General features: G+C 45.4%; 1 protein-coding gene across 3 annotated transcripts in view; it reads left to right on the top strand.

The window, feature by feature from the left end:
* Positions 1-27,189, top strand: part of nfia (nuclear factor I/A) — a 214,380-nt gene that overhangs the window by 42,806 nt on the left and 144,385 nt on the right. Inside the window, exon 1 of one of the 3 annotated variants that reach the window (XM_040128398.1) lies at positions 16,701-16,814. The exons of 1 other annotated variant lie outside the window; for it this stretch is intronic. In XM_040128398.1, the coding sequence (XP_039984332.1) occupies positions 16,812-16,814 (3 nt within the window). In that variant the 5' untranslated portion in view covers positions 16,701-16,811. Of the gene's footprint in view, positions 1-16,700; positions 16,815-20,716; positions 21,579-27,189 lie in introns of those variants that run through there. One more of the 3 variants, XM_040128397.1, reaches the window with a different exon arrangement.

The raw sequence follows: 27,189 nt of genomic DNA, 5'->3' as shown, positions 1-27,189 counted from the left end.
TAGACGCACCGGGGGCCTCGGTGCTCTCAGCTCCTTATGTCTCATTAACGATTTTCCTGCTTTAATGCTCTAAATTTTATGTCTTACATTTGTTTTTCTGGAGTCATATATTTTCTCTATTTGTTTTAATTAGCAGCAGTTATTGACACATTAGCACATTTATTATTTTATCCATGCGGATTAGAAGGAATGAGAGTCTTATTTCTCTGTCAGAGACTTTCTGCCAGCTGGTTGTAATTCTGTGAAACTGTGTTTCTGCTGCCTTTCATAACGGTTATAAATATCTCCAATCAGCACCTGACAACCTTCTTATTGGCTGCCGCAGAATCACAGCACATGAAGCCCATGCATTTTTCAGCCATGCATCTGAAGTTCAAACACAATGCTCGTATGAATTAGTCATCCGTTCCCACCCCCCTCCCACTTCAAAACACTACAAGGCCACTGGCTATGGTAAATGAAGACATTAAAGGGGAGAGCGGGAGCGCATCAAGAGGATTTGGGGGGGAGATTTCTCTCCAAAAAAGAAGATTTGGCCCGCTCGGGCTCCTGACAGCAGCACATGTTGTGGGAAGATAGCGGGCGGCGCGAGCGTACAAAGGCGGCCCTGAGCCGAGCCGAGCGGTGTGAGGCTCCCTGGCAATCGGCCGCTACCCTCCGCCGCCTTGGCGCTGTCGCCCCGCGTTAGTCACACTGCAGGAGATGGGGCCCGGCCTCCCGACAACTGCCGAGGGCCACAAAAGGCCCACCGCCGCTCGGCGGTAAAGCTCCCGTCTGCCACCCCCCCCCCTCCTCGGGAGACAGAGACAGATATACGCGGGAGGTGAGACGACAGGACGGTGGCAGCGTTCAATTAAAGAAGCATTAGAGCGGAAAAGACAGCGGACCTGATGAAGGCTGCAGCGGAGGCCTAAAACCAGCAGACACCACACAACTGTCCATCAAACAAATTCCTCATGATTTACATCATAGAGACTGTGAATGTTCTGACACCACAAATGTTACATCGTGACTTTTAAAAACTACCCCGCTGATTTCTGTATTTTCAACTGACACAGTTATTTTCAGGTGATTAACGTGATTTAACCTGTGTTTTTACAGTGGCAGCCTGGTCAGATAGGGAGGAGGTCAAAGTTTCTAGGTACAATTACAGACGGACCAAATAAATAAATAAAGCAAGAAAAAAAAAGTGTAAATGGAGAAACAATTAAAATTTTGAGCGTTTAATTTGGAATTGAATAAGGTTCAGAAATTGGCCGTCATTTTAGCTCATTTTAGATGACCTGAGGTTAAGAAAAATGATTTTGTCTGAGTTTAGTTTGAGTCTGCAATGTCCGTAATTGTTCATAAATTTCTCATCAAAAATGGCTTTTACTTTCATCCACATAATTCTCAATTTCTCGTGAGATCAAACACAGCCAGACTCACAGCTGATCAGATTTAGACTGTAAAGGAAACAATTTAGGAATTCGAAAAGGAAAGGTTCTCCTGTCCTGGTCCACAAACAAACCACATTAGACCACAAACATTTATCAGAACGGGGTGTAAGGAATTAAAATGTATGTCTTTCTAAACGTGGAGAAAACCGTTGGTTTTTCAGCTGTGAGATTATTTTTTAGGGTTTTCTGAATTAAAATGCAGTGGAATTATTCTGTTTCTCATGAGGCTGTTGGACCCGTGAAGCCTCCTTGAAGGCCCCTGAACGGCCCCTAACCACAGTTAGACACCAGTTCAGTAGCCGTTTAATACTGACATTTTAGGAGGATTTTCAAACCCTTTTTGTGCGGATAAAAACATGGATCCTACTGATGCACAAAGAGAGTTTGTGCTGTTATTATAAAATGAAATGATAAAAATCATAAAATATTTGATAATTATTTCCTACAAAATCTTGAAATTTATATCTATATTTTGATATAAAATCTGCGTTAATTATGGTTTAATAAGCCTTTTCTTTTGTGCATCGTCCTGATTGGCTGGTTGGCCGTCCAATAAGAAACCAGCTCTGTGACATCTAACGTAGCGGCTGACGAGCTTCTGATCAATCATCTCCTCGCTGTAATTAATGCAGTGATCCCATTGGTTCCCATCCTGCCCCACACCTGTCAGAGACTGTGTGTGTGTGTGTGTGTGTGTGTGTACACGTCTCCAGCTGTGTGTGCAGACTCCCTGTTTTTATGTGAACAGCTGGCAGGTCTCCTCTGTTGTTTTCATATTGTCTTTTGGGGGGAGACTGCACATCTGTGTGTGTGTGTGTGTGTGTTGGAGCATTTCCTGCCTTGTTACCTTCCAGTGTTGTTGTGTTCAGGTGAATTTGCTCCATTATAAACACAACGAGCCGATTAAAGCTGCTGTCTGTCACCGCGCTCTGTTGAACACAGTCCTCACTGTGTGTGCATCGCCTCAGCATGTCAGACCGATTCAATTAAAACTGATTATATTTAATATTAGATTTCACAGCTCTTTGGTGGATAATTGACTTCTTTGCACGGAGTCTGGAATAGGAAACTATGAACAGAAATTCGACACAGATCAGTTTCTGCTTTCTTAGCTGAACATTTGTGATCTTACGGAGACGACATTTATATATTTAATCAGAATGAAATCTTCTCTGAGGCTTCTCTTGAATTTGAAGGAAAGCTTTACCAGCTTTAGCAGCTTGATCTCATAAAAAACTTAAGTATGGTGCAGTTTGTCTCGTGACACTGAAAAGGGCTGGACCACGTGGTCTGTTTTCTTCAGTAAAATTAGAAAAAATTCTAACCAAAGCCTGAATGAGGTTACTCTGACAAATCTGAAGCTTTTAAAATTTGTTTTATTTGTTTTACTTTTTTTTTTTTTTTTTTTTTGTCCTCAAATTCTTAATTTTAGTTTTTTATTTTAAATTCATTTGACCGGGACAGTGTCTTGGGACCTTGTGTATCCCAGGACAGCCAAGTTTACAAACAATAAAATAACACAGTAAAAACAAGGGAGTAGAAAATCCAGTAGGAAACAGCACAGACAAACCATGACAAAACTACAAGACCTGAATACAATATAGACCATCTATAGGGATGTAAGACCCCCCGTAAACCCCATGAGGTTGAGCTGCAACAACAAAAAGTTTGCTTTGCTTTTGGAAATGAAGAAAAAATGCCAGTAAAAATAAAATGAAAACTGCAGCTTTAAACATGTCTGACTTTTACACCAGAGCATCAGTAGAAAACAGACAAATTATCCTCTCAAAAGGAAAAAAGGGAAAATGTACAGTTTTCCTCTCACAGTGGCATCCGTTCTCGAGGTTGAGGTGATGGGCAAACGAAACTGTGCTTAGGGCCACGAAAAAGGCTTGTTAACACCCTGAAAACACAAAATCCATACATCACGCAGCGATGAAACGAATGGCAAAAGGTGAAAAGACGAAAAGTAGAATAAGTAAAACTCTGTGGAATTGAATAAGTAGAACTGGGTTTTGTTTGAAATTTAATGCCCATATGACACTAAAACAATGTTTTTTAGCACCTTACTATGAGAAATATCAAACATCAACCCTTTTTTTTTCCTACAAAAATGAAATGCACATTTAACATGTTGTCTGAACACAAGCAGCAAGCCAAGAACGTTGCATTTAACAAGTCTGAAAAGATAAAAATATGATTTAAAGATTGAGTGAATTTGGGTGAACGTTCAGTGCCACCTTTCAGATCATGACAGATTTCTGCACTCGGCACCAAAGACCCATTTCAGACAAAAAAGTACCGAGGTTCAGTACCCAGTCCGAAATACATACTGGCAAAAAAAAACAAACCAACAACCCCAATCCAATTATACACAATACCTCCAAGAAACAAGTTTCACAAATTATCTTTACACCGTCGGAACTATGAATAACATATTGAGATATGACACCGTGTGGTTTACTGGTTTGCAGACTGGTTGCCTGGCAGAGAGGAGACAGAAGGAGGTCTGGGGGGGCGTGGGTGGAGGGTGGAGGAGTTGTGTTTTTTTTTTTTTTTTTTAGGGGGTGGGGAGACCCAGCATATGCCCGGCCCTGCTGACAGCTTGCCTACGTTCCCCATCATCTCGCCTGCAGGCTTCCTTCTTCCTCTCAAAGAAGGCAGAATATTTTTTGGGCGCCCAGTCAGGTTGGGTCCTGGTGAAACCTGGTGTGCGTGGGCAATCTGCTGCTGAGGGAAGAGCAAAGGCATTAATAGTGTGTGTGTGTGTGTGTGTGTGTGTGTGTGTGACTGGTTTAGATATGTAAGACAGAAAGAAGAAGAAGAGACAAAGAAGAATCTGAGGAGCTCATCTTTTGTCAGGGTTGACCTCTGACCCCTCACTGCTTTCCCTTCAGCGCTTACCAGATATTTTCGTTAGCTTGTATAATGTGAAACGCTCCAACTTTTTCCTCGGCTGGATCCATAAACTGAGCAGAGAGTTTGATACCACAGTAACACAGATACTCTCTCTCTCAGAGGGAGGCCGGAGGTGAGAGGAGATGGGAGGATTTTTGTTATTCGTACATTGATGAACCGCTGACTCGACTCGTCCTCCGTCCCTCCCAGCAGTTGGTCTCTCTTACCTTGACCCTCCTCTCGGTCAGGACCGGGACGAGGACGCGTTCACTGTCTGCACCTTCAGATCTTCTCTGAAATCTGCTGCGTTCAATACTTTCTGTTTTGTTTTGGTGGCCAGGTGGAAATGAGGCCGTTCTCCAAATTATTGGCTCTGAGACGCCAGAAAATTTGAGCCTTTGCACATCCGGGAGAATGTAACATCTAAAAAATATGCATTGACATTCTCGATTACTCTGCAGATAAATTTGATTGATCTAATTATCAATTAGTTTTAAAATGTCAATAAGTTCATCACATGATCCTGAAGAATCTGTAACAAGCAAATCTTTTCGTTAAAGTCGAAATAAGGAGAAAATGTTTCGAACCCTTTTCCAAAAGAAAGCGTTGAGTTTCTGCAAACTGTCAGCAATCAATAAGCATTCGAAATGAAATGTTATGCTCATGGACCTTATCAGGCCAATAAATGTTGCAGTATTTCTTTTTCTTACGCCCCACACGCGCATTAGACAACACGTAGTTTTAAATCCACACTCAGATATTTGAGTGGCTGTCAGTCTGGAAACAACTTTCTTTCCTAGGTTCAGTTGTCCTTTTGCAGAGGTCTGCTTCCTTTATCAACCTGAGTCGATGAAACTTTAGCTCCTTTGTGACAAACATCTGAAGCTTTCGGCTCTGAACCTTCACCTGAGGTGATTCCGCAGTGTGAGATTCACGCCCAGCGTTGTGCTGATGTGAGAGGTGCTGTGCTGTTCCGGTATCGTAGACAAAATTAAAGGGGAAACATGCAGGGCTAGCATCACGTATGATGTGCGTCACCCAGGATTAACCATACCGCAGCCCCGATGCCGGAAGGTCACGATATGTTATACACCTCCTGGACAGCAGCTCATAAAATTCATGACAGAAACAACGAGGAAAATTGTCTCTCTGCAAATAATGAGAAGGGAAAAAAAACCCCAATGTAGCAAAAAACATGATTTATTCTGACCAAGAAAGGTCTCCTCCATTAGTGTCAATACCAACCACGAGACTTCTGCGAGACAGTTAATTTTTACCTCGGAACCATAGCACAACTTAACTCAAAGTCCGCTTACTAGCTTCTCCCGCAGCTGTCAGCCTTTCTGTCATGAATTAATTCCCCAAGATTTCCTACCATCCACTGATTTTGCATGTGTGACATTTGTCCAGTAAGAAATTTTATGAGGCGCTGGGAGACGGCCGTCAGGGCTGGAGACGCCGCTGTCCCGTTTCCATTTTTATCACATTTGTTCACCAGATCCTGGCAAATCCTTCTGCACCATGACTACCACTTCTGTCTGTGTGGAGGATCCGGTGTGTGTGCTACAGGCATCAGTGAAGCATCGCTACACTCTGTGGCTGGTGTGTGTTGCCTTTAAGGTCGGAGGTAGGCACAGGAATACGACACTGAACGTAAATACACATTTTCAGAATTGTCCAAGATCAGCGTTCGGTAGCCAGTGTTTAGGACTCAAGCTGGTACATTTATCTGTGTAGTTTGCACTTCGAGAATCAGATTTCTTTCCATAGCCGTGTCCGATTAATAGGTCACTTTTTATTTGTGTTACTTTGGCGTACAACCATACCCCAGTTTGAGTTTACCAGTCTCGTTGAGAACACACAAAACCCGCCGGGTTTGCATCCTTGGACCGAAGCAGGAAAATGTCCGCTTGTTTCTGCTCTTTGTTTGGTTGGTATGAGCTTATTGAATGTGGTGATTGAGACCAACAGAAACGCAGTTTGTGTTCGGTGTCTTGATGTTGGCAGGCGGCTCCGTTTCTGTGTGACTGCGTCTCAGTCTTTGTGTATAAACTTGAAATAGTCGGGGTGGTGCTGTTCTAAATAATATTGTGTGATGGCATATGTGTCTAACACGTGCTCACACACACACACACACACACACAAAGACACACACTGGCTCATCAATGAAAGTCGGTCAGAGGGTGGGGGGGGGTTCCGGCCTCTCCCCATGCTCTGCCAGGCCATCTGTTCCTCCTGCCTCCCTCTCACTACACAACTGCCTTCCTGTTTCATCCTCTTCTTCTGTTGTAGCCACACAAACCAAATCACACACACACACACACACACACACACACACACACACACACCTTGGCCCCATCAGCCAGTACTGAGTTTAGAAGAAGAAGAAGAAGAGTTTTGTATCATCTGAGTGAGATTAGTTTTTTATCCAAGTGATGATATGCTGGCGCAGACAATCATCGCACGTTTTTGTCTCTTCAGAAGCCAAGCAGAACCTCGTCCACACCGCCAAGGTCATCCACAAATGGAGGCTCGGTTTTTCAGTTCTTCAGCAACCAAAATGCAGAGAATGTTAGAGCCGAGCTGAGAGGAGCGTTGGAACAGCCAAACAGCGAAGTGTCAGTAAAGCTGCTGTCGATGCTACGATAAAAGTTTACTCGTGTCTTATTCTGTCCAATAAATCTGTTTTCATTGTTTTTAGATGAGCATACAGGGTGTCTGCAGGTCTTGAAAAGTCTTGAAAAAACACTGAGCTCAGTTCCCTCGTAAAAGGCCTTAGAAGGTATCAGAAGTCTTCTCTTGCTTTTCTTGCTGTAGACAGTAGCATTAGGACACAGTTGTGAGGAGGCTCATGCACTCAGAGCGGACAAGTGTCAATTTTAGCAAAGAACTTAAGTTAACAAGTTAGTTAATTATTATCTCCGCCGAGGAGGTTCTGTTTTCACCCGTGTCGGTCGGTTGGTTGGTTGGTTTGTCAGCAGGATTATGCACCCAACTTGGTGGAGGGATGGGACAGGGACCAGGGAAGAACCCGTTAAATTCTGTTGCTGATCCGATTAAAGCGGCGGATCCAGGAATTTTTTATCCCCTGTCCTTGCGAGACAGGGCATTTTCCGTCTCGGTGGAGGTACATGCTCCCCTGCGTGCCAGCTAGTTTTTTAATTGGTGACTCGATGTTACCTGAGTCCAGGTATGGACAGATTATGAGACACTGGGCCCCTGGACCCTGGACAGGTAAAAGGCCTCCCACCCCTTGCATTGTTTGTGGTCACTTTGCATCTCTTTGTGTCTTTAACTGAGCTCTGTGACTCTGAACCAAGAAAATTGAGCAGTGGCTTCATACAGAGGCTCCGGGCCCCCGGCCCCCGGGCCCGTGCTCTGTAGGCCTGTTCAGTAATCCACACAAGGGCCCAGGTCACATCAGTTGATTCTATTATATTACTAGGTGTCATTATTGTTATATACAGCTTGGACCTGTGATATAAGTGTTAATAAATTTAGGTACTTAATAAATAATTGTAGGAATTGTTGTTTGCTCGACCAGTACAACAGTGAAAAGGGTTTGAAGTACATTCATTGCCTTTTACAAATTACGTGTGTTATTAAAAACGTCCTAAATTTGTTTTGGAAAATGTTTATTTTGCTTCGGTGCGATGTGCAACTAACTTTCAAATTTTAGGGGGTGATGCGTGTTGGTGCTTCGTGTTGGTCGGACGCTGTAATTTTTGTGGAAGTTTTGATACCAGCGCAAACAAGTTTAAACTGCATCTCGTGGTTTTCTTCATTTCTAAATATTGTGTATTTTATTTATTTATGCATTTTTAAAGGTTTAGCTTGAAGATCCTCTCTCACATAGAGTATACAGGTGGAATTGTTTACCTTCTGATTGTGGATTGTTAGTTTTGTCAGAGCTCACTGCTTTCCTACAATCGATGGAGAGGGAAGGCTTCACACTGAAAACTGGACTGCTGCCCTTTTTTTTTTCCCGAGTCTATTTTTGGAGAAAACAAACCCCCGACTGAAAGCTTCTGCAAACCACGTCTCAGCCAAAATCGAAAAATGTGTGCATACATTTTGCACAGGAGCAATGCGTGCCGAGACCGGGACAAAACTTTACGCTTTTCTTTTCGCAGTGGAGTCTCCCAGCTCCAGCAGTGGAACCCCGTCTCCTAGAAATGATGTTTCTATATATTCAATTTAAAAATATGAAGTTGTTTTCCCAATTATGTTGCTTGGGTTAGGGTGGCTGGGTTATTTTCAGAGGCAGTTTTTTTGGAATGAATGAATGAAGCTGCATTTATTAGCAGTTAACAACAGCTGGGGAGGATGGAGGACGTAAAAGGCTCAGGACTGTCAGACCAGAGACCAGGTCCACATCCAGAGTCCCGTCTGTGGTTCAGGCAACGACAGCTCTTTGGGTCAGGCTCAGGAAAGACGGTGGTTGTGGTTCAATGTAAATAAACAGGTTGTGTCTGAAGTCACTGAACTTTTTTCTGTAATAAACCAGACCGGGATCTCTCCCGAACCTCAACCAGGTGCTGTCAGGGTCTAAACAGAACCATAAACCAGTTTAATGGTGCTGGACTCACTACAAGTTGATGTTGTGCTGCAGGATCAGATGTGTCGGTGGAAAACGTGAACATTTTACTGAAAAGTTCAGTATCGATGTATTTGTGACTTGGTAAATACGTAAATTAACAACATAGTAAATCGTTGATAGAACCGTCAGCATCACGTTTAAGATGTTCCGGTAAAAACCGAAGCTCTTTGGGTTTTGGGCTGTTGGTCGTACAAAACAAGGCGTCTAAAGACATTGTCTTGGACAGGGATGGAAATTTTATTTATTTTAAAGACCAAATGATTCATCCAAAAAATAATCAGCAGATGAAGTGATAATGATCCCTCTGTTCTTTTTTAACATTTTGCAGCATGTTTTATCGATGTGGCCTTAAACTTTACGCACTCTCTCTCTCTGATTTATGACCTTATTTCCCCCAATGTGTTTTCTTTGTTTCTTCTGACTCTCTACCTTGTTCTTTCCCTACATCATTCTCTTCTTCTTTCCTTCTTCCTGTCTTATCTTCCCTTTTCTTTTCTCTTTCTCTGGTTTCAGGGCTGTATCCTCCATCCACATCACTTCTTCTTCTCAGCCCTCCTGGCTTCCAGGCATTACTCTGATTCCACCTCACTTTCTGTCGTCCTTCTCCTCCCCCTCTTCTGTCATACCGTCCCTCGCTCTGTCTTTCGGTCTTTTATCCTGGTTTTCCAGTCCTATTCCACTCTTCTTATTTTAGTTTTTTCGGACCTTATTCTCCCTCCTCATCGCTGTGTTTTTCCTTTCTTTCCCCATATCCCTCTCTCTTTCTATCTCCCTCCTCTGTCTTGTTTTCTTTTTTCGCTCACTCCCTCTCTCTGGTAGTGCGAGCTTGGTGCAGACTTGGTTTCAGGCCCGGTGCTGTTGGCTGATCTCCAGCCTGGCAGCAGCTCAGTGGGAGCAGGTGGAGCCCCCATCCCCCATAACTCTTGCACGCGCGCGCGCGCACACACACACACACACGCTCGCGCACACACTTTGTGGTCGCTCGGTATTTTTTAGCCCGAACCGCCGTCGACATCGGCTCGTCTCCATGGTGATGCCCATGTAGAGTTTTTGAATTTCGGCTCACGTCTGATTGGTCGCCCGGTTGTGAGTGTTGTAGGATGTAACTCGAATCTCCCATAATAACCTGGACTCACTCTGATGTTGATTCTTCGGTTTCAAAACCTCAGATCTTCCTCTTTCTCTCTGACGCTGCTTTAACAACAGATAGCCTGTGACGGCACATCTGATGCACTAAAACTAACTCAGATGCTTTTTGCAGATGTGGGAGTTACGCTTCAAAGAGTCATTCGCTTTACATAAAAATGTGTTTTATCACTTTACTCTAACGCCGTCTGGCCGTGCAGACAGTTTGGATTTAATGTGCCAAGGTTTTCGGATACTATATCTCTGAGATAAAAATTTTAGTGTCTGAAACGTCTGTTGCCATCTCAGTACAGCTGAGGTGAATTAAATTTGAAAAAATTAGTCAGGAAAATATCCTGACGACAGCAGGAACAAATGTCCTGGTTAATTCCCAGATTTGACCAAGAGCAGTCTCTCCTGAAACTATTTTCTATCACAGAGATGTGACAGCTGTCCCCGGGGTGTTCAGTGCATTATCCAGAGCGACACAGGGTCTGGTTCTGGAAACACGCGCTGCCGGTAGATTGTTCATTTGGATGTCATTCAAATGTCAGGCAGACATCGAAGAGAGAGGGCAGATATCTCTAAACCTGGACAAATAAAACCAAAACTGTCTGCGTGGATAGATTCCACAAGAAGGGAATGGGGAAAAAATCCCTGGATGTCTTTTGGTAGTTTGGGTGAACTGACCCTTTATTTGGTCAATCACACATTTTTATGGAAATATTCCAGATGTCTGATGCATCGTTTGAGACACCCCAAAATTCATAACTTGTTTGGTGTCTGTGCATCTTTCCTCTAGAATTTAAAATAAAGTTCAGAGGGTCAGGACAAAGTTCAGTGAAAAAACATGAGTTTGTAAAGCAGAAGAAAACATATTTCTACTGTTTTTACACATGAATTTTTCACTGTCCATCAGGACTCCATTCAGAAGTCGGCAGGCTGGTGTTTTTAATTCCACTTCATCTCTTGCTTTTTCCAGCGTGTGGCATATTAAAAATATATATATGTATGTATATATATATATATATATATATATATATATATATATATATATAGCAGGAGGAATGACATGCAAAATACCCGCGTTGTCATGGTAACAGCTGACATGCTGTGATGCTGATGGGGAGGGGACGACTGTTTGACTCTGTGCGTCAAACTGTTGATGAATCTGAAGGAGAGTTTTAGCTGTGGTGTGAACACAGGCAGGTGTGTGTGAAGAGCCAACACCTGGAGGAGAGAGCCAGGTGTGTGCTTGCGTGCGTGTTACCCTGCACATGTTCACACACACACACACACACACACACCACAAAGCTGTTTGTTTATTCATAAAGCGATGGGCAGTGAGAGACCTCGGAGGCGCGCCAGTGCCCCTGCTGGATGGTGTAATTACCCGAAAGCAAACACATTCATTTATACTTAGACATATTTGTAAGGACCCTCATTGACATAATCCATTTCCTAATCCCCTACCTTCACCTAAATATAATTCTAATTCTAACTCTTCTTGAACCAAGTTTAAACCCTCAGAAGAAGTGACGAAAGGTTTGTCCACACTTTCTAAACATTTCCCCCCTTTCCACAAACGTCCACGCTCTGATGCTGTCGGTCTGATGTTAACCTGCACAGAATAATCAATCCACTTGGTTCTTGTAACTGTCTTCCTTTCCCTTAGTTTCCTGCTGAAAATCAGTTTGTGTGTTTTAACTCTGTCATCTGTCCCTGGAATCTCTTTGTGTCTCTCTGCCGGGAGCTTTTTGGCAACAGGCAAAGTGTTGTCTAAATCCGTTTTGTAGCGATGAATGAATGAAGGACGAAATGGCAGGTTGGATTATAGACGACGCACTGCTGAGGGTCATTTTCTCTAAAATAATCCCTTCACCTCTGCCTCTGATTGAAACCAACACGTTGTAGAAATTGAAATACAAATGAATTCAATATTAATCTCATAAATGGGATTAATAATGTTGTGTGTTAGGGATCGTTTTATTTATGTATGGAATCTTTACAACAACATTTTTATTTTTTTCTTCAATTACCTAAAAAATGAGATTGGTAGATATATTTTTACATAAAAAATAATTTATGTGGAGAAAAAACCATTAGAACAAACGTAAAGGCGCCTAAATGCATCTGCACGTCCACAGGCCTTTAAAAAAAGAGATTTAATTGTATTAATGAGAGTGTTTAAGAATTAGATTTACTGCATTGTAACTACGTTTATCTTGCAGGTATTATGGAATTAACAGAGGTCAGAAGAAATAGCTTCTTATCCTCACACATTGTCATACATGTAGTTTTAGTTTCGATACTGAAATTAACGAAACATCGCTGTAAACAGTTTGTTTAACTGTGTTGTGGAAAACAGACACTGTGAAAAGGAAACGAGTATTTTGAAGCGTTCCACTTCACGTCTCTAAAAGCATTAAATAGATTTTCCTTCTTTTTTGGGTGTTTAAGTTCACACAATAATACTGTTTTCATATAGTGTCCGACCTGATTATGTGAAGTCTGATACCTAGAATTATTACTTTCTCTCTCATCCTTTTTTTGATCATCTGGACTCCTTTGGTCAATGTGCAGATTAAGCCAGCGCAGGACCTCATGCTGTCACTGCCCGCTCACACACACTGCGTTGTAGTTTCAGGCGCTCGGCTCTAGATGGCGCCTCAGGCTGCTTTTCCGATCTCCCCGCCGAGTTCAGTTCAGCATCATTTGTGGTTTCGGTTAAATTGCCAAACACTTCAGTTTCCAGAGAAATCTGATGTCCTGAAAGTGGATCATGAAAAAACACATTTTCCAAAAAGCCCACGCACACTGGGCCGAGGTTCTTTCTAAAACTGATACTAGAGAAAATCCATAATGAGCAAACTGGTTTTACATGAAGCGGGCAGCTGTTCCCTGTCATGATCTTACAGTGCAACATTATCACTCTGCGACACTTTCTAGTTCAGTTCCCTGCTCTACAGTGCTTTTCATTTTCTAATTATGTGTTTGCATGGAAATTAGTACAATATTCCAGTTATGACTGGACTTTTGGAGAATCCTGATGATCTTTTTTTCATATCCTGGTCTCAAAACCCGGATGGGTCACGATCTTAGTTTTGAGAAACCCAAACGTACCTGGAAACGTTGGCCTGTACAGTAAACACCCGACCCAGGTTTCTGATCGCTGTCATGTGGGCCGGTGCCTCCCGAAGCTCGCGTAATGATGACGATCTACAAAGTGAATCGACTGAAAGTCTGACACAGATGTAGAGGACAGATTTTACTCCGGTGTTGCGTCGAAACGGAGCGGTGCAGCTCTAGTAAATTAGATGAGATGCGGAGGAAGACACACCTGAAACTACGCAGCGTTCTGCCAGATCGGGGCATCGACGCGCCGCAGACGAACTCTGCTGATGACGTGGTACATTCGCAAATGAAGCCTCTGCTGACTGTAGCAGCGAGGGACAAGAAGGGCGACAACAGGACACACTGCAACTCACAGCGAATGACGCAGAGAGGAAAGAACTGACAGGCCCCCCTATCAGCAGTCTGGATACTTCAGAGTGAGCTGAAGGACCAGGTTCTCATGTTGGATCAAAATGAATCCGAACCTTTGACCTGAACCTCGACAGGACGGAGGTCAGACTGAGCCTGAAACCGTGTCTCCTTTAAACAAAATGATGCCGCTGCCCGATCATCTTCCACCCGCACGCCAAGTCTTGATTTCAACCTTTCTAAAATCAGATTTACCCGCAGCCTGTCTGATCTCTGGGTTAGAGTCATACCCGGTGAATCTGTTTTCACCTGAACTAACAACAGAAACCGATTCTCCTCAGTGCGAATCGGCTCCTCCGTCAAAGTCTCTGAGCCCGTCGCGTCCCGAGTGAGTAATCCATGATTACACATTAAGGTTATTGATCATATCGAAAAGCCAATTTAATTGCTCTTATCTGATTTCCTTCCCTTCGTGTTGACCTTCATTGCCAAGACGTTGTTTGGCCAACTAATAACGTGCAGCCGGAGCTCAGATGCGTTTGAGCGAAGTAAATCTGCAGATTGTCGTGTTAAATCACGCCGGCTGTCCTTCTATTAACATAAAAGCTTCTGTTCATTAACCTCAGACGACTCGCCGCTCTGCGCCCGCAGCCGCGGAGGACTGAAAACCTGCAGAAGGAGAGATGAGCCCGGGTCGGCACCAGTATGCGAATTTATTTAGAGAGAGCCTTTAACAAACAGGTGCTTCACAAGACAAACTTCAGATTTAAAGATAAGTGGATCCGATTTGCAGCGAGGCTTCTGTCACATGTTCATTTGACTGCAAATCTCGGAGAATAATTAAGGACTTGATGTGGAAAAGCTTCTGCGGGCAGAAAGTTCAGCTTGATTTTATTTAAAGCCACTCTCTGTAAGCACAGACAGGCTTGGAAAAGTAACACACAAAGTTTTAATGATTTGTTTTTTGTTTTTTTTGACTGAGCAGGAACTAAATTTAATACAATTAAAGGCCCTAGACCTGATGATTCGGTCTGACCAGGACCGAAATTTACAACAACCTGTACAGCTGCGTTGATCTCATCCATCCTTCTTGTCGTTTTCCTGGCTCCGGTACAGGAGGGTGACGTCCTCGTCCTCGATCCTCAAACTGATTGGCTCGGTTGTGTTTTTTCCAACTGGGAAATAAGGGAATTAATGAGCACAACACCAGACCTGTTTGAAACACTGAAAAAAAAAATCAGAAGTGATCCAGAACCAGGCCGACGAGGCTCTACAGACCCCGAGCTGGACTAGAAGCAGGCGTTCACACCAAAACCAGCAAACAGTGTAGAGGGGGATAACTTCGAGAAATTCAGTATGAACCAGGAAGTTCAGTTTGAGTAACAGACCCATGGTTTTGAGCTTTATCAGACACCTCACAGCGACTGATAATGACCTGAGACCGGATGGTACAACTTTTGTGTCAGTTACCACACCATTGTCACAACCATCGTGAGGTAAACAGTAGAAACACGCTGTTCACGTTACAAACTAATCCCCCGGGGATGTGACTGGCCAGCGCGGCGTCTCGCCTAATGACGTCGGGCTGCGGTACGGGCCCACCGCCGCTGCGTCCGACAGTGACCCCGTGCGAGTGAGAGCGAGGGCTGCATTTTTCTCCCACGGGGCTAAAGTTGGTCTGGACGTGGGGCGAACCCCTCACAAACACTGGAGCCTGCATTTCCCATAATGCAACCGGGTAGCAAGGTTACACAGCTGTTTTCGCTGGCTGGGAACAGGCTGCTCTTCCTCTAACGGGGCAGAGGAGCTACAGCAGGTTGTAGCCCCAGGGTTGGTGGTTCAATCCCCGACGCCTGTCCAGGACCCTGAACCCCGGTTGCCTCCAGCGACCGGGCCAGCACCCGTTAGAACAGGTGATGGCTTCACATGTAGTGACATTAATGGGAAAACACCAAATTATTTCAAGTTACCAAAACGGTCTCGACACAGGGTTCATTGAGTAGCTGTTCTGGAGCTTTTGATCGAATTACATTCTCTTCCTCAGCAGATGGAGTTGGCAGAAAATGTAGGTGGATAAAGATCATTAAAGTGCTCAGACAAAAAAAAGAAAATGTGAACCTGTCATGATGACCATGGCAAACTCCATGCGATAGGGTCTAAAGCTCCAGAACAGGCCCCAAATGGACCCTGAGGTGAGATTGTTTTGTCAGCTTCCGGTGTCCGGGATGAATGAATTAAAGCAAGCCTGAACCTCTGACTGTCACACCCGTGACATCTGATGTGAGAATGTGACCTGCGGGAGGCAGACACGTGGTTTTCGGGGGTTAACTTGTCAGGAATAATCAAATAAATCAAGTGAAAGTCGCATCACATTTCCGGGACAACCGGACCGTGCGCGGGATCAGGCATCGCAGGTGACAGCAGCAGAGTTCAGGTGCATCGTCAGCGGCTGTCTACGCCGATGCAGCTGCCGGTCCTGCGTGCGAACCACCTGCCGGTGCGTCCCGGTCGGTCCGCTGCAGAGCCTCAGCTCCCCCCTAAATATCTGCACCGACAGCACTTTAATTTCTCTCCCCTATACATTGGCATGCACGGCCGTCGCACCGCAGCTCTCATCAGAACTCCATGCGGGGAATAAAGACGTGTGCAGCGGCCACAATTTAGCAGAAACCGCGGCCGGTGCGCGGACTCCTCTCCGCTCCGCTCCCTTCCTCAGAGCGTCCCGTCCGGCCGGGAGGGAGCGCTCCCCGCCGGCTGCTGCAGGATGCACGCAGCGCCGCAGGGCTGTAGCTGCTCCCCGCCGCACGGAGCAGGCTGATCTGCTGCTGCCGGTGCCGCCGCCCTGCCGCCGCGCTGACCCGGGTTATGTGGATCCAGCGGGACAAGAAGAAGTGGAGGAGGGGAGGGGGGAGCAGCTGTGGAGAAAAACTAACAAACAAACACACCGACTAACGAGAGACGACTGAACTGATGCAACTTCTGGAAAGTCCGTGACCCGAGCCGAGCCGAGCCGAGCCGCGCCGAACCGACCGACCGACCGACCAAACAAACAAACGGGGCGAGGGAGAAGCCGGAGAGCGGCGCCGGGCCCCACCGCAGTCCGACATTTGGGTTTTTTCTCTGGATTTATCACAGACCTCCGGGTCCTCGCAGCCTCTGCGCCGGTCCCACTCCCTGAGTTGGTTTTTACTGTGGCAGCTCGGACGGACTCCGCCGACATGAAGCGTCGCCACTAAAGTTTCTCCCCTGCACTTTTCATATTTGCAATGGTACAAGTATGAGTCTCTCTTCCTCTCTAATGGTTCAGACTTTGACAGGATCGAGGTGAAGCCGACAGCGGACGGAGGCCTCGCCGCTGCACTGTCACGCTGTTATTGGTGCTTCTGAATAGTTGGTTATCACTGATTGATTGATTGATTGATTGATTGATTGATAGCTCCCAGTATGTTTTTGGAGGGGAGCGAATGCAGTGAAGAAGCGCGCTCTCGTGTGCGCGCACACGACGGGACCTTCTTTTTTTTTCCTCCTTCCACCTGAACTTGCCGTCCAATCAGACCCGGCTCTGACGTTCAAATCCTTCAGCTCCGTCCACTTAGAGCGCAGTCAGAGATCGTGGCGCTGACGTGGCGCGTCCTGATTGGCTCGTGCGGCAGACGGAGGCGGTGTGGAGGATCGAGATTATGATGATATATATGTGTATATATAACGCGTCTGCATGGTCCTCCTGTGTGTGTGTGTGTGTGTGTGTTGCACACAGTCATTAAACTCCCCGTGTTGTGGGATATTTGATCTCGCATGTTGTTCCTTTAATATTCGTACAGGAGCTAAATGGAGTTTAGAGACGTGCTTGTGTCCTATAATCAGTATGTTTTGGATTTGAAGCTTCTGTCGTATTCCTACAGGGATTCACGGTGACTCTGTGGCGCTCAACGGGGACTTTATTCTCCTTCATGGACTTTTACCTCCTGTTATATTCCCAGAATGTCTCTCTGTTGAGGCTGTCGTAAAATTGTTGCGTTTCACAGGTTGGACGTGTCTGTTGTCTCACTCTTTTGTCCCATGTTGCGCCTTTAAATTAGGTCGATTTTGACCGTAGGGGTTTTCGAGTCCCCGCTTGACTTGTTAGAGTAGTGTAGCGTTATTTATCATTCTTTTATCACACATAATGCTGCTATAACATTCCCGTATCTTCCCCGTAAGGACTTACGGTGTGTCCGTCACCTTACCGATCACGCCACTCCTGTAATCTTCCCAGGACTTTCCCTAACCACCCTTTGGTCTTAGAGGTCGGCTCCGTCTGTTCTTATGGTGACTTCATCACACTTGACGGGAGTTTATCTTAATGCGACATCACTGCAGCGGTTCATAATGTACCAGTTGTATTTACTGGTCAGTGTGTTGTACGTTATTACATGTTAATCTCCCCAAACGTCGACTCTAATATTCCTAGAACCACCCAGTTAGGATCTGACGTGCGTCTGTGGTACGAAGTATGGATTTAATCGTCCTTAATGGTTTGTTTGTGTGTCTCTGGGCTCCAGCGTGCGTCTGTGGTGGGTTTATAAGGATTGCCGTATTTCATGTCCTGTGGTATGTTTATAATATTCCCGCACCCTGAGGTGCTCGGCGGTGATTTTACCGTCGGTTGAATCAGGACGCATGGGGTGTGACAGCGGTGGTTTTTAACCCCCTGTGGTGTCTACAGTCTTTAATATTCCTACTGTCACTGCGTCTGTGGTTCTTGGAGGTGATTTATTTTCCCTCCTGTGCCGTCTTTAATGACCCTATAGGGACACCTTGAGCGTCTCTGGCTTTATAGAGGCTTTATTGAATTTTATGGTAAACTCCTATAGCGTCTCTACAGAGTAAGCTTCCTCTTATATCCCGTCTGTGTGTTTTCAGATGCGACTTTATGGTTCTTGAGCGTTTTCAAATCCCCGGATTGTCCGGTTTCTGCTCCGGTATCTCTTTAGAAGTGCACAATTTAAACTTCCTGCACAGAAGGCCGACCAATCCGCTTAACGTCGTATGGGTTGGGTTTTTTTTTTGGTGACACGGCATCATGTCACATATCTTCTAAAGCTCAGTTATCACCGCATTATGGATGTTGAGTATAGGGGGCGCTGTTAGCTGGCCCCGTTCACCTCTCAGCTCCAGTTCATCGTAAGCTTTAACACCTACAGAGAACAGTAGATGCTCACTGTGATCACACTGACCTGCGGGAAGAAAATAAAAGATAAATAAATACAGAACATCAGACTAACATCAGGAACTTCTTCACGCAAAAGTGTGGAGTGACTAATCGGATATTTTCTTTTCGGGAGACTTTCTAATTTTCCTCTGCCCCATTCCACAGAAAATATTTATACTTTTTTCTCCACAACATTCATCTGGCAGCTGCCAAAACCTGAACATGCCAGTGAAGCATGTGTACTCGTCTCCCATTATAAGTTTGCTGACTTTTAATGCTGGAGTACATTCTGACATTTCTGTACTTAACTTACGCACAAAAGCACTGGGCAGCTTTTCCTCCCGTTAACGGATCTGGATACTTTGCTCCATTTCTGGCTTTTTGTACACGACTGTTGTTTCAGCTTCAAGTTCAGAAGTTTACGGTCATTTCAACAAGATGTAGTTGCTCCGGGAGCAGCAAAGCTGTCGAAAGGCAACATGTCAGACAAAACATGAAAGCGGTGCAATAAAAAATCTGAACGTGTTAAAGTAAATAAAGTGCATATATCAGACTTAAATACATAAACAGAAACCGGTACATATATATATATATATATATGTATATCTTTATATATATATATGTATATTTATATATATATATATGTGTGTGTGTGTGAGTTATACATATCTATATCTCTCTCTATATATATATATATATGTAATATGTGTGTATATATATATATTGTGTGTGTGTGTGTGTGAGACTTCCTCCAACCTGCTGTTTTATAAATCACTCTGTGAGTCATAATATAATTTCACATCATAAAACATCATAAAACAATAAACTAGGAAATATAACACAGATCTGTCAGAGTTCAGGAGGTTGCAGAGTTTATATAAGACTGTTACTGAGCTGATTGGCAATATCTCAGTGTGATCTCACATGTGCCTCATTGACATTATATAAGAGTGTGTGTGTGTGTGTGTTATGTAAAGTTAAAATGATGTGGTTTGGATTGATTTATGCTCCAAAAGGCCTCAGAAACGAACAGTGGTAGTAATGATAATAATGGTAATAAATGTCAGTGCTGGACGCTGGTCATTTAAAGAGTAATTCAAGTGTCTCCCTGCGGTGAGTGGATCCTGTCAGATCCACATGGATCTCACGGATCTCCCTTTCAGACTCTGTCGGCTTCTTATTGGCTTCACTGAACCCGGTTTCTGGCGCTTTAACGTGTCTTCTGGACGCGAACTATCGCTGGATTAGAGGCTTTTTTCTTTCTCGCAAAGCCGGACGGAAAAGTGAAAGCAGGGAAAAAAAATCGCCCGTGGAGTGAACGGGGCCGAGGGGGCAGCGGAGCGGACCTGGACCCGATTCCGCGCAGGCAAAGACCGGCGCTCGGGCGGCGAGTTACGATCCAAACTTGTGCGGAAAAAGGCAGGAGCTCGGTGGAGACGCGGCGCCACAACTTGTGTCCAGCCACGACGCGGACTCCGCTGCGGACGCGGCGTGTCGTCGGATTCACCCCGCTTCTTCCTCTTTAATGCGTAAAATAAAAGACCGAGGTGCTGGTTCCGCTGCCCACAGGACCCTTTGACTTAGTTTTTATTCTTTCGTTACAGAACCGGAGCTGAGGGGAAATTTCCAGCTCGTTGAATCTAATCGAAGCGATCAATAAGTCCACGGTCTGATCAGTTTCATCTCAATATCGTCCTGAGCGGCGGGATCCCGGAGTACAGAAGAACTCTACTCAACACGCGCACACACACACACACGCGCGCGCGCGGCAGCGGCACCACCGGATTCTAGTTGTGAAACTGCGCGCGGAGGATCGATGCTTTTCTCTCTGATCAATAAGCAGGGTGTGTGATCAGTTTTGGCTCTGCAGGGTCAGTGCGCACAGTCCGCGGCGCACACACACACACACACACACACACACACACACACACACCGACGCAGTCCGGCGGCGCTGAGAGTGGAGGTCCCGGTGCTCGGAGCAGCAGACAGGCTGGGCAGAGGAGCGGCGAGGAGGTGGCGCTCGTCTCTGCGTCCGGGACAACACACCGACTCTCTCTCTCCCTCTCTCTCTCCTTTACCGTCTCCTCCTGTTGGAGATAAATTAACGGAAAGCAGCTGTCGGTGGTTTCAGAGGCGAGGCGGCCGTCTGGCAGCTCAGGGATCCCATTCGCCTTTTTCTTTCTTCCTCGTCAGATCTCTTTTCCCGGGACTCCGCCGACACCGCTACTGCTGCACCGCGCCCTCCGTCCTGAGCACCGAGGAGCCGCACCGCCGCACGCAGGACGTATAGACATGTCGCCGGGGTCCGCCGGCCGCCGTGGCTCTCCGGCGGTTTGAAATGCAGTTTCGGGACGTTTTGGAGCTTCGCATCGTCCACCGCCGCCGGCCGCTCTCGCCTCACCCCCCATCGGGCTTCCCTGTGATTCTTGTTTTTTTTTAATGTTTTTATTTTTCTAACGGGACTTTTCTCTTGTGGCTGGAGATGTTCTTCGTGTCCGGGCTGAAAGTTGTGCGCTCCCCGGCGGAGGGCCTCTAACAGGTCCGGACAGTACATGTAACCCGAGGCGGGGTCAAAGTTCAGCCCTGGTTGGAAATGTGAAAGCGAAGGGGGCAAAAGGAGGGCTCTATTTCCCCCTCTCTCACTCTCTCTCCTTCTTTTTCTCTTCTTTCCTTTTTCACACATACACATACGCGCCGCGCACACGCGCGCGCGCGCACACACGGGCTGGAGTTACAGTAACCACCACACACACGCGCACGCACACACACACACATCCACACACACCTTCCAGGTCTAAGATTAGATCCGACAGATATGTATTCTCCGCTATGTCTAACACAGGTGAGTGTCCTTTTGAAACTTTTCAATGTGTCCTAACGGTGTTCCTTTGCAGCGGAGCTCGCTCGGAGCTCCTACGGGCCGTCGGCTGTAGACTCGGGACGGTATAGACTCTATAGCCTGTTCCCTATGGTCTGCAGACCGCAACTTCGCTGCAGCTTCTCTTCCCACACTTGAACTGTGGTCTCCTCTCCGCCGCAGCACATGGCGGACGGCGCCTCCAAACTTCCTTTAATCCGATTTAACGAGCTTGAGCGAAAAAATTCTGCCTTTCGACGCTTTGGTCGGGAACTTTTCCCCCACACACTGCGCGGTGTTTGCGCGGAGGTTTGGGCAGCCGGCAGCCGGCAGCGTTTGCTTGGCGGCGGGCTGCTCCCCCGGCCGTAGCCCCGGTTCAGGCTCCCCGCTGCCCGGCCAGCCAGACCGCGGCTCCGGCTCGGCGTTTGGGGGAGCGGTCGGTTGTTTTCGGAGGTTTCCCCCTTTACTTCCCCTCCGAACACTCAGCGCCGTAATTTGCGCAAAATGTGGATGCGTAAACTTGCCGGTTATTTCTGTCTTCTCCTTTTTTTCTTTTTTTTTACCCCCAAACTTTCCAACCGTGGCCACACTTGCCGACATGCTTTGACTTTAGCTGCAGAGAGGGAGACACATGCATGTGCAGCAGCGGAGGAAGCTTTGACTCATGTTTCTAGCGGTGATCGTTTATGACACAGGCTTGTTTCTTGGCTCTCCGTGCGAAAGAGGCTTCGTATTTGCGCAGAGAGAAGACGGCTCCGTGCAACCTGGCGCAGGATAAATGCAACCGGGGGGGACGAAGGGGTTCGTCAGCCGCAGGGGTTTCGGACCCTTTTTCGGCCGCTTGTGTTGAACGGTGCAGGTCGATCCCGTCGTGTAAAAACAGAGTGAGTCTGATCATCGAAAGCTCCCTTCCTGCTGCTGGTCAGGCCTCACAGAGCGACCTCAGGCCTGATGGAAACATGTCTCTACAGAGCAAAAACCGAAATGTTTGTGCCAGGGGCGACCTGAGGTGACAGGGCAGACCTGCAGCAGCAGAAAAATATCAGCAGCCAGCTCCACACAAAATGTTACACCTACAGATCTCAGCCTGATTTATTACCTGTCCTCATCCCGATTTGAATTTAAGCACTTTGCACATTTATCCGCCAGTAAACTTAAATCTGACCTTATTTTCCTCCTTTAAAAAAATCATTCTCTTTGCTGCAGGGTTGTGTTGAGGGTCAGAGGTTAAAATAGGATTTCGGAGCATTTTTTTGGGTGTGACCTCATGGAGGTTTTGCTGCAGATTTTGTCTTCCTTTTGTTGGTAATTACTGTCCTAGTCCCCCGAAATTAACCACAGCTTCTTCCAAATAGAATTAAGATTTAAATTATAAAACAGAACAAATCACACACAATTTATTGCAGTAGTTTTCATTTCAGCAAATATTTTAAATGATCAGATTATTAGAAATGAATTTTATTTTGAGGATTTGCTTGGAACGAAATGTCATATTTTATTATTTATTCCTGAAATACATTTCTTCATTATTCCAGAAGCAACGTAATTTACTGATATTTAATTCTAATAACTTATAAATCAGGGGATTTATTGATCATGGCTGTAAATAAAATTCAGTCAGTCACACATTGAAAGGAGATAATTCAATAACCATGTAACATGTAGCTGGGTTATAATCTGCTGCTCGGATATTTTAACGTGCCAGCTCATCGGCTTTTTGTGACTCTATTGAATTTTTTTGCTGAATCCAAAATTCACCTGGGGAGAAAAAAAAAGAGAAAAGATTTGGCTTCTTCATTTTCTGGTTGAAGCTTTAGTCTGTTTTGAGACGCGTTTGAAGACGATCTGAGTGTCTGAGTGACTGCACGAACGAACATGAGCTTTAACATATAATCTGATTATCAAGCAGTAAAACCAATAATCGGCAGACAGAGTCCTCACTGACTGTCGTTTTACAAATCCTGCCTCATGTCTTTTAGAGGTTTGAACAGTCTGGTTTTGGTCCTTTTAAAATTCTTAATTTGGCAGACGTTTACTCTCTGCTCATTTTAATTACTGATTTATTTCTATGTCTGATATTTTCCCACCATCGAATACAACGGTGTGTGTGTTTTTTTTTGTCTCAGCTGCTCATGTGTAATCCAGTGATGCTCGTCAAGCTGTTTACGACACTTCCTGGTCCGAACGCCACATTTTAATTTGGCATGAAAAAGTCCAAATTTAATGATTGATATTTATTGTAAGTGAATAATGGTCCAAAAATATCGGGTACTGCCAATATTAGGCTTGTAAAACCTGCTGCCATTTGAACTTGAATTGGTACTTTCTGATCGGACATTCAGTTTTGGATGTGGGGGACAAGCTGAAAATTAGGAATTGAAGAAAAAATAAATCAAACCTGAAACGTGGAGTTTTAGTAGCAGCGTCGTCTCGAGGTGTCAGTGAAGTGAGTGTCTGCTTTTTGCCCCTGAGCCAGGAGGGGGCGCCCTAAAAGGAAAGCCTCTGTTAATTTTTTTTATCATAATTTAACTTAGACGCCGACATTTAACTTTATCGTGGCGTCTGGTACTTTTTGTGACGTTATGACAAACTTCAGGATTAAAATAAACGACAAATTTTGTGAGAGCGGGACCAGAATTTGTGTTGTTACAATGATATGACGAAATCCACGTTTGCTGTTGTTGCCGGTGTTGTTTTGGTTTTCTTATGTTAGTGGTTGGTTGGTTTCTTCTCTTGGCGTTTGGGTTTGTATGGATTTTAAGGAAAAGGCATGAGGACATGTAGATCTTTACATCATTTCGTTGGTACGGGAGGAGAGTGGGAGTGCTACCGTATAGAAAATAGATAAAGAAATAAAGATCACAAAACGCATACAGAATTGGGAAAAGTAACCCATCCCATTCACGGGACATTAATGAAATCGAAAAAGTTGAGTTTCCGGTACCAGAAAGAGGTCTGGTCTTCCAAACCGTCTTTTAATCTGCTGAGCTCAGCACAGTTTGATAAATTTGACTCAAAGGAGCTGCTAAATCAAACCGTGCACCCGCGACCTCCAGCACCTTGACCAAGAGACGTCTGACTAAAGTAGATTCCCATATAGGATGAAGGAACGTTCCCCATTTCTCTTCTGCACTTCCAGCACAAATGATCCTCCATAAGTTTTTATTCCACTCAGTCTTCACAGACAATATCTGTGTAATATTTTGTCTGAACTTCCCTTTGCTTTCTAAACATTTTTACCAGGTTCTGCCAAACTGTCCTTTCATTTCTCAGGTTCTCCTTCTATAGTTTTTAGTGGTTAAGTTAGTCGTGTTCTAGAGGGTGGCTGAGGGGGATCAAAAAGGGGGGGACCTCCTTTGGCCCTCAAAAAGACCTGGTCTGGCTCTGACCCAGGCTTTTGGCTCTCAGATGTCGGCGACTCCTCCTCGAATGATATCTGTACTTGGGTTGACTGCTGCAGTGCCCGTTTGTCCGTTCGCAGACGTCTGAATGCAGTTTGTTTAAACCTCCCTCCTCGGCGCGTTTGGTGTCACCGAGGCTGCTGCCGTCCTCCTCCTCCTCCTCCTCCTCCTCCTCCGTCACCAGCCGTTAACGGCGAAGCCTCGGCGGCTCAGTCGCGCCTCGCCGGTGAGCCGCTGAGCCCGAGCGACGCGCCGGTAATTCCCTCAGTGTGTCGGTGTGGGTGTCAATAGACCGGGGAGGGAGGGAGGGAGACAGGGAGGATTACCATTATTGCTCCCCTAAATGACTGTTATTCAGGGGGTTGTTGTTACAGGCCTGTTATTTGGAGCCCATTACATCTGTCACCAAGGTGCAGAGGGGGAACGTGTAAGCCTCAGTCCGGCTCTCAGACGCTCAGTCTCCCCTCACAGGTTTAGAAACGCTGATTTCCTCGGAGGAAAATCACTGAAAGAAAGAATAACCCCAAAAGAGACGAAGAAAGAACCCCGGGGAGCCGCGTCCCCCGTCCGCTTCAGAAACTCTTCACCTCGTTTTAACCAGGCGGCCTTTTATTCAGCACTGAAATCTGCAGAAAATACATTTCTGAGGCCGTTTTCCACATGTTTTCGATAAAAACGAGCTTGTATAAAGTGTCGTGTTCCTGACACAGATGCAGCAGTCTGTTTTTTGTCTGCAGCTTTAAGATCCAGTCAAATAACTGGCTAAAAAAATTCCAGAAACAAGAGAAAGTGCTCTGTGAACAACACTGGGATTATCTCAGAACAACTGGTAGAATTTCTACTTGTTTGAAAAAAAACAGACACAGGCCAGATGTGAGAAGAAGTGGACAAAAAATGCGTGTTTGTTGAGAGAATTTGTTTTTCAACACAAATCAACCAATAGCTTCTCCTATAAGGGTAATTTCCTTGATTGTTACCGCAGCAATCTGCTTTGCTCTGTCTTGTTTCAGGATGCTGGCACCATTTTCCAGACAATTCCTGAAACAAGTTGATTGTTTGACCAGAAAGGTTGAATATGATCTTGTTTTAAGAGTCAGAAGCAGGTTTCTGAGTTCAAAATTTTAATAAAGTGTTTGCAGTGCGCTACAAAAAGCCGAAAATCTCGACTGGACTTGTTACGGAATCCTGGGAAGTCCAACAAAAAGCCATTAGTTTGACATAATTTCATGTTTCCATATAAAACAGGCGCCTATCATTAGTTTCCGTGAATCAATTTCTTGACACAGGTGCAGACACAGGATTATTTTGTTTTAAGACACATTTCAGAAAACATTCCTGAGTCGAGGGGAAGCTGAGAACAAGAGGGATTATCTCACCCCGCTGGCAGAAAAGCACTTTTTTAAGGCTGAATATGAGACCAAGTGACTTGTTAAGTGGGATTTTGTTTGCGGTGGACAGACAGAGTGTGAAAAATCGACGGAGGAAACGGCGGCGGAGGACGGTGTGAGCGGGTCAGGAAGCTGAAACGCTGCACTGGGCTGTGAGGAATGTTGGTATGTGGCTCCAACGAACATCCAGAGCCGCCAAGCTGCAGATCCACTGTGGAATGTGTGTGTGTGTGTGTGTGTGCGGAGACGAGGCTGAACACATCATCCGTCCAGCAGCCGCTCGTCATCCTAATAACCACCCGAGGACACACACAAACAGAAACACATCTCACTCCAAACAGAAACCGCAGATAACAAAAGGCGGTGTTCTCGGCCGTCCTGGAGTGAGATTTCAGAGCTCAGAAAGCGGCTGCAGGTTGGCTGCAGAGCTGCTGGAGGCGCTTTTGGAGACAAACCCGTTCGCCTGGACCGTCTCCAAGAAGAAACAATGTGCTGTATTCAGACCCCTTGACAAGGGAGGGTGAACAATGTTATATAAAAAAAAAAAAAGGCAATGCAGCTGGCGCTCTAATGCACAGCCTGTAGATATAGTTTCCTCTTCAGTGTGAGATCTGCGAGCTTAAGGTTTAATCTGAGAGAGAAGATTTGACGTAAATATTTTCTGACACGCCATCTGGAAAAAACGCCACCTGAACTTTTTTTTAACCCCAAACGTCAAATTGAACCCAGAAGATTCGTATGTAAATAAAAGCTCATGAAACTGTGTGAAAATTCACAGTCAAGTGAGTTTGGTGATATTCTATATTT

Source organism: Xiphias gladius, chromosome 6 (assembly GCF_016859285.1).
Source record: "Xiphias gladius isolate SHS-SW01 ecotype Sanya breed wild chromosome 6, ASM1685928v1, whole genome shotgun sequence".
Lineage (NCBI taxonomy): Eukaryota > Metazoa > Chordata > Actinopteri > Istiophoriformes > Xiphiidae > Xiphias > Xiphias gladius.
The sequence above is the reverse complement of the archived record's forward strand: the minus strand, read 5'-3'. Positions and strand labels throughout refer to the sequence as shown.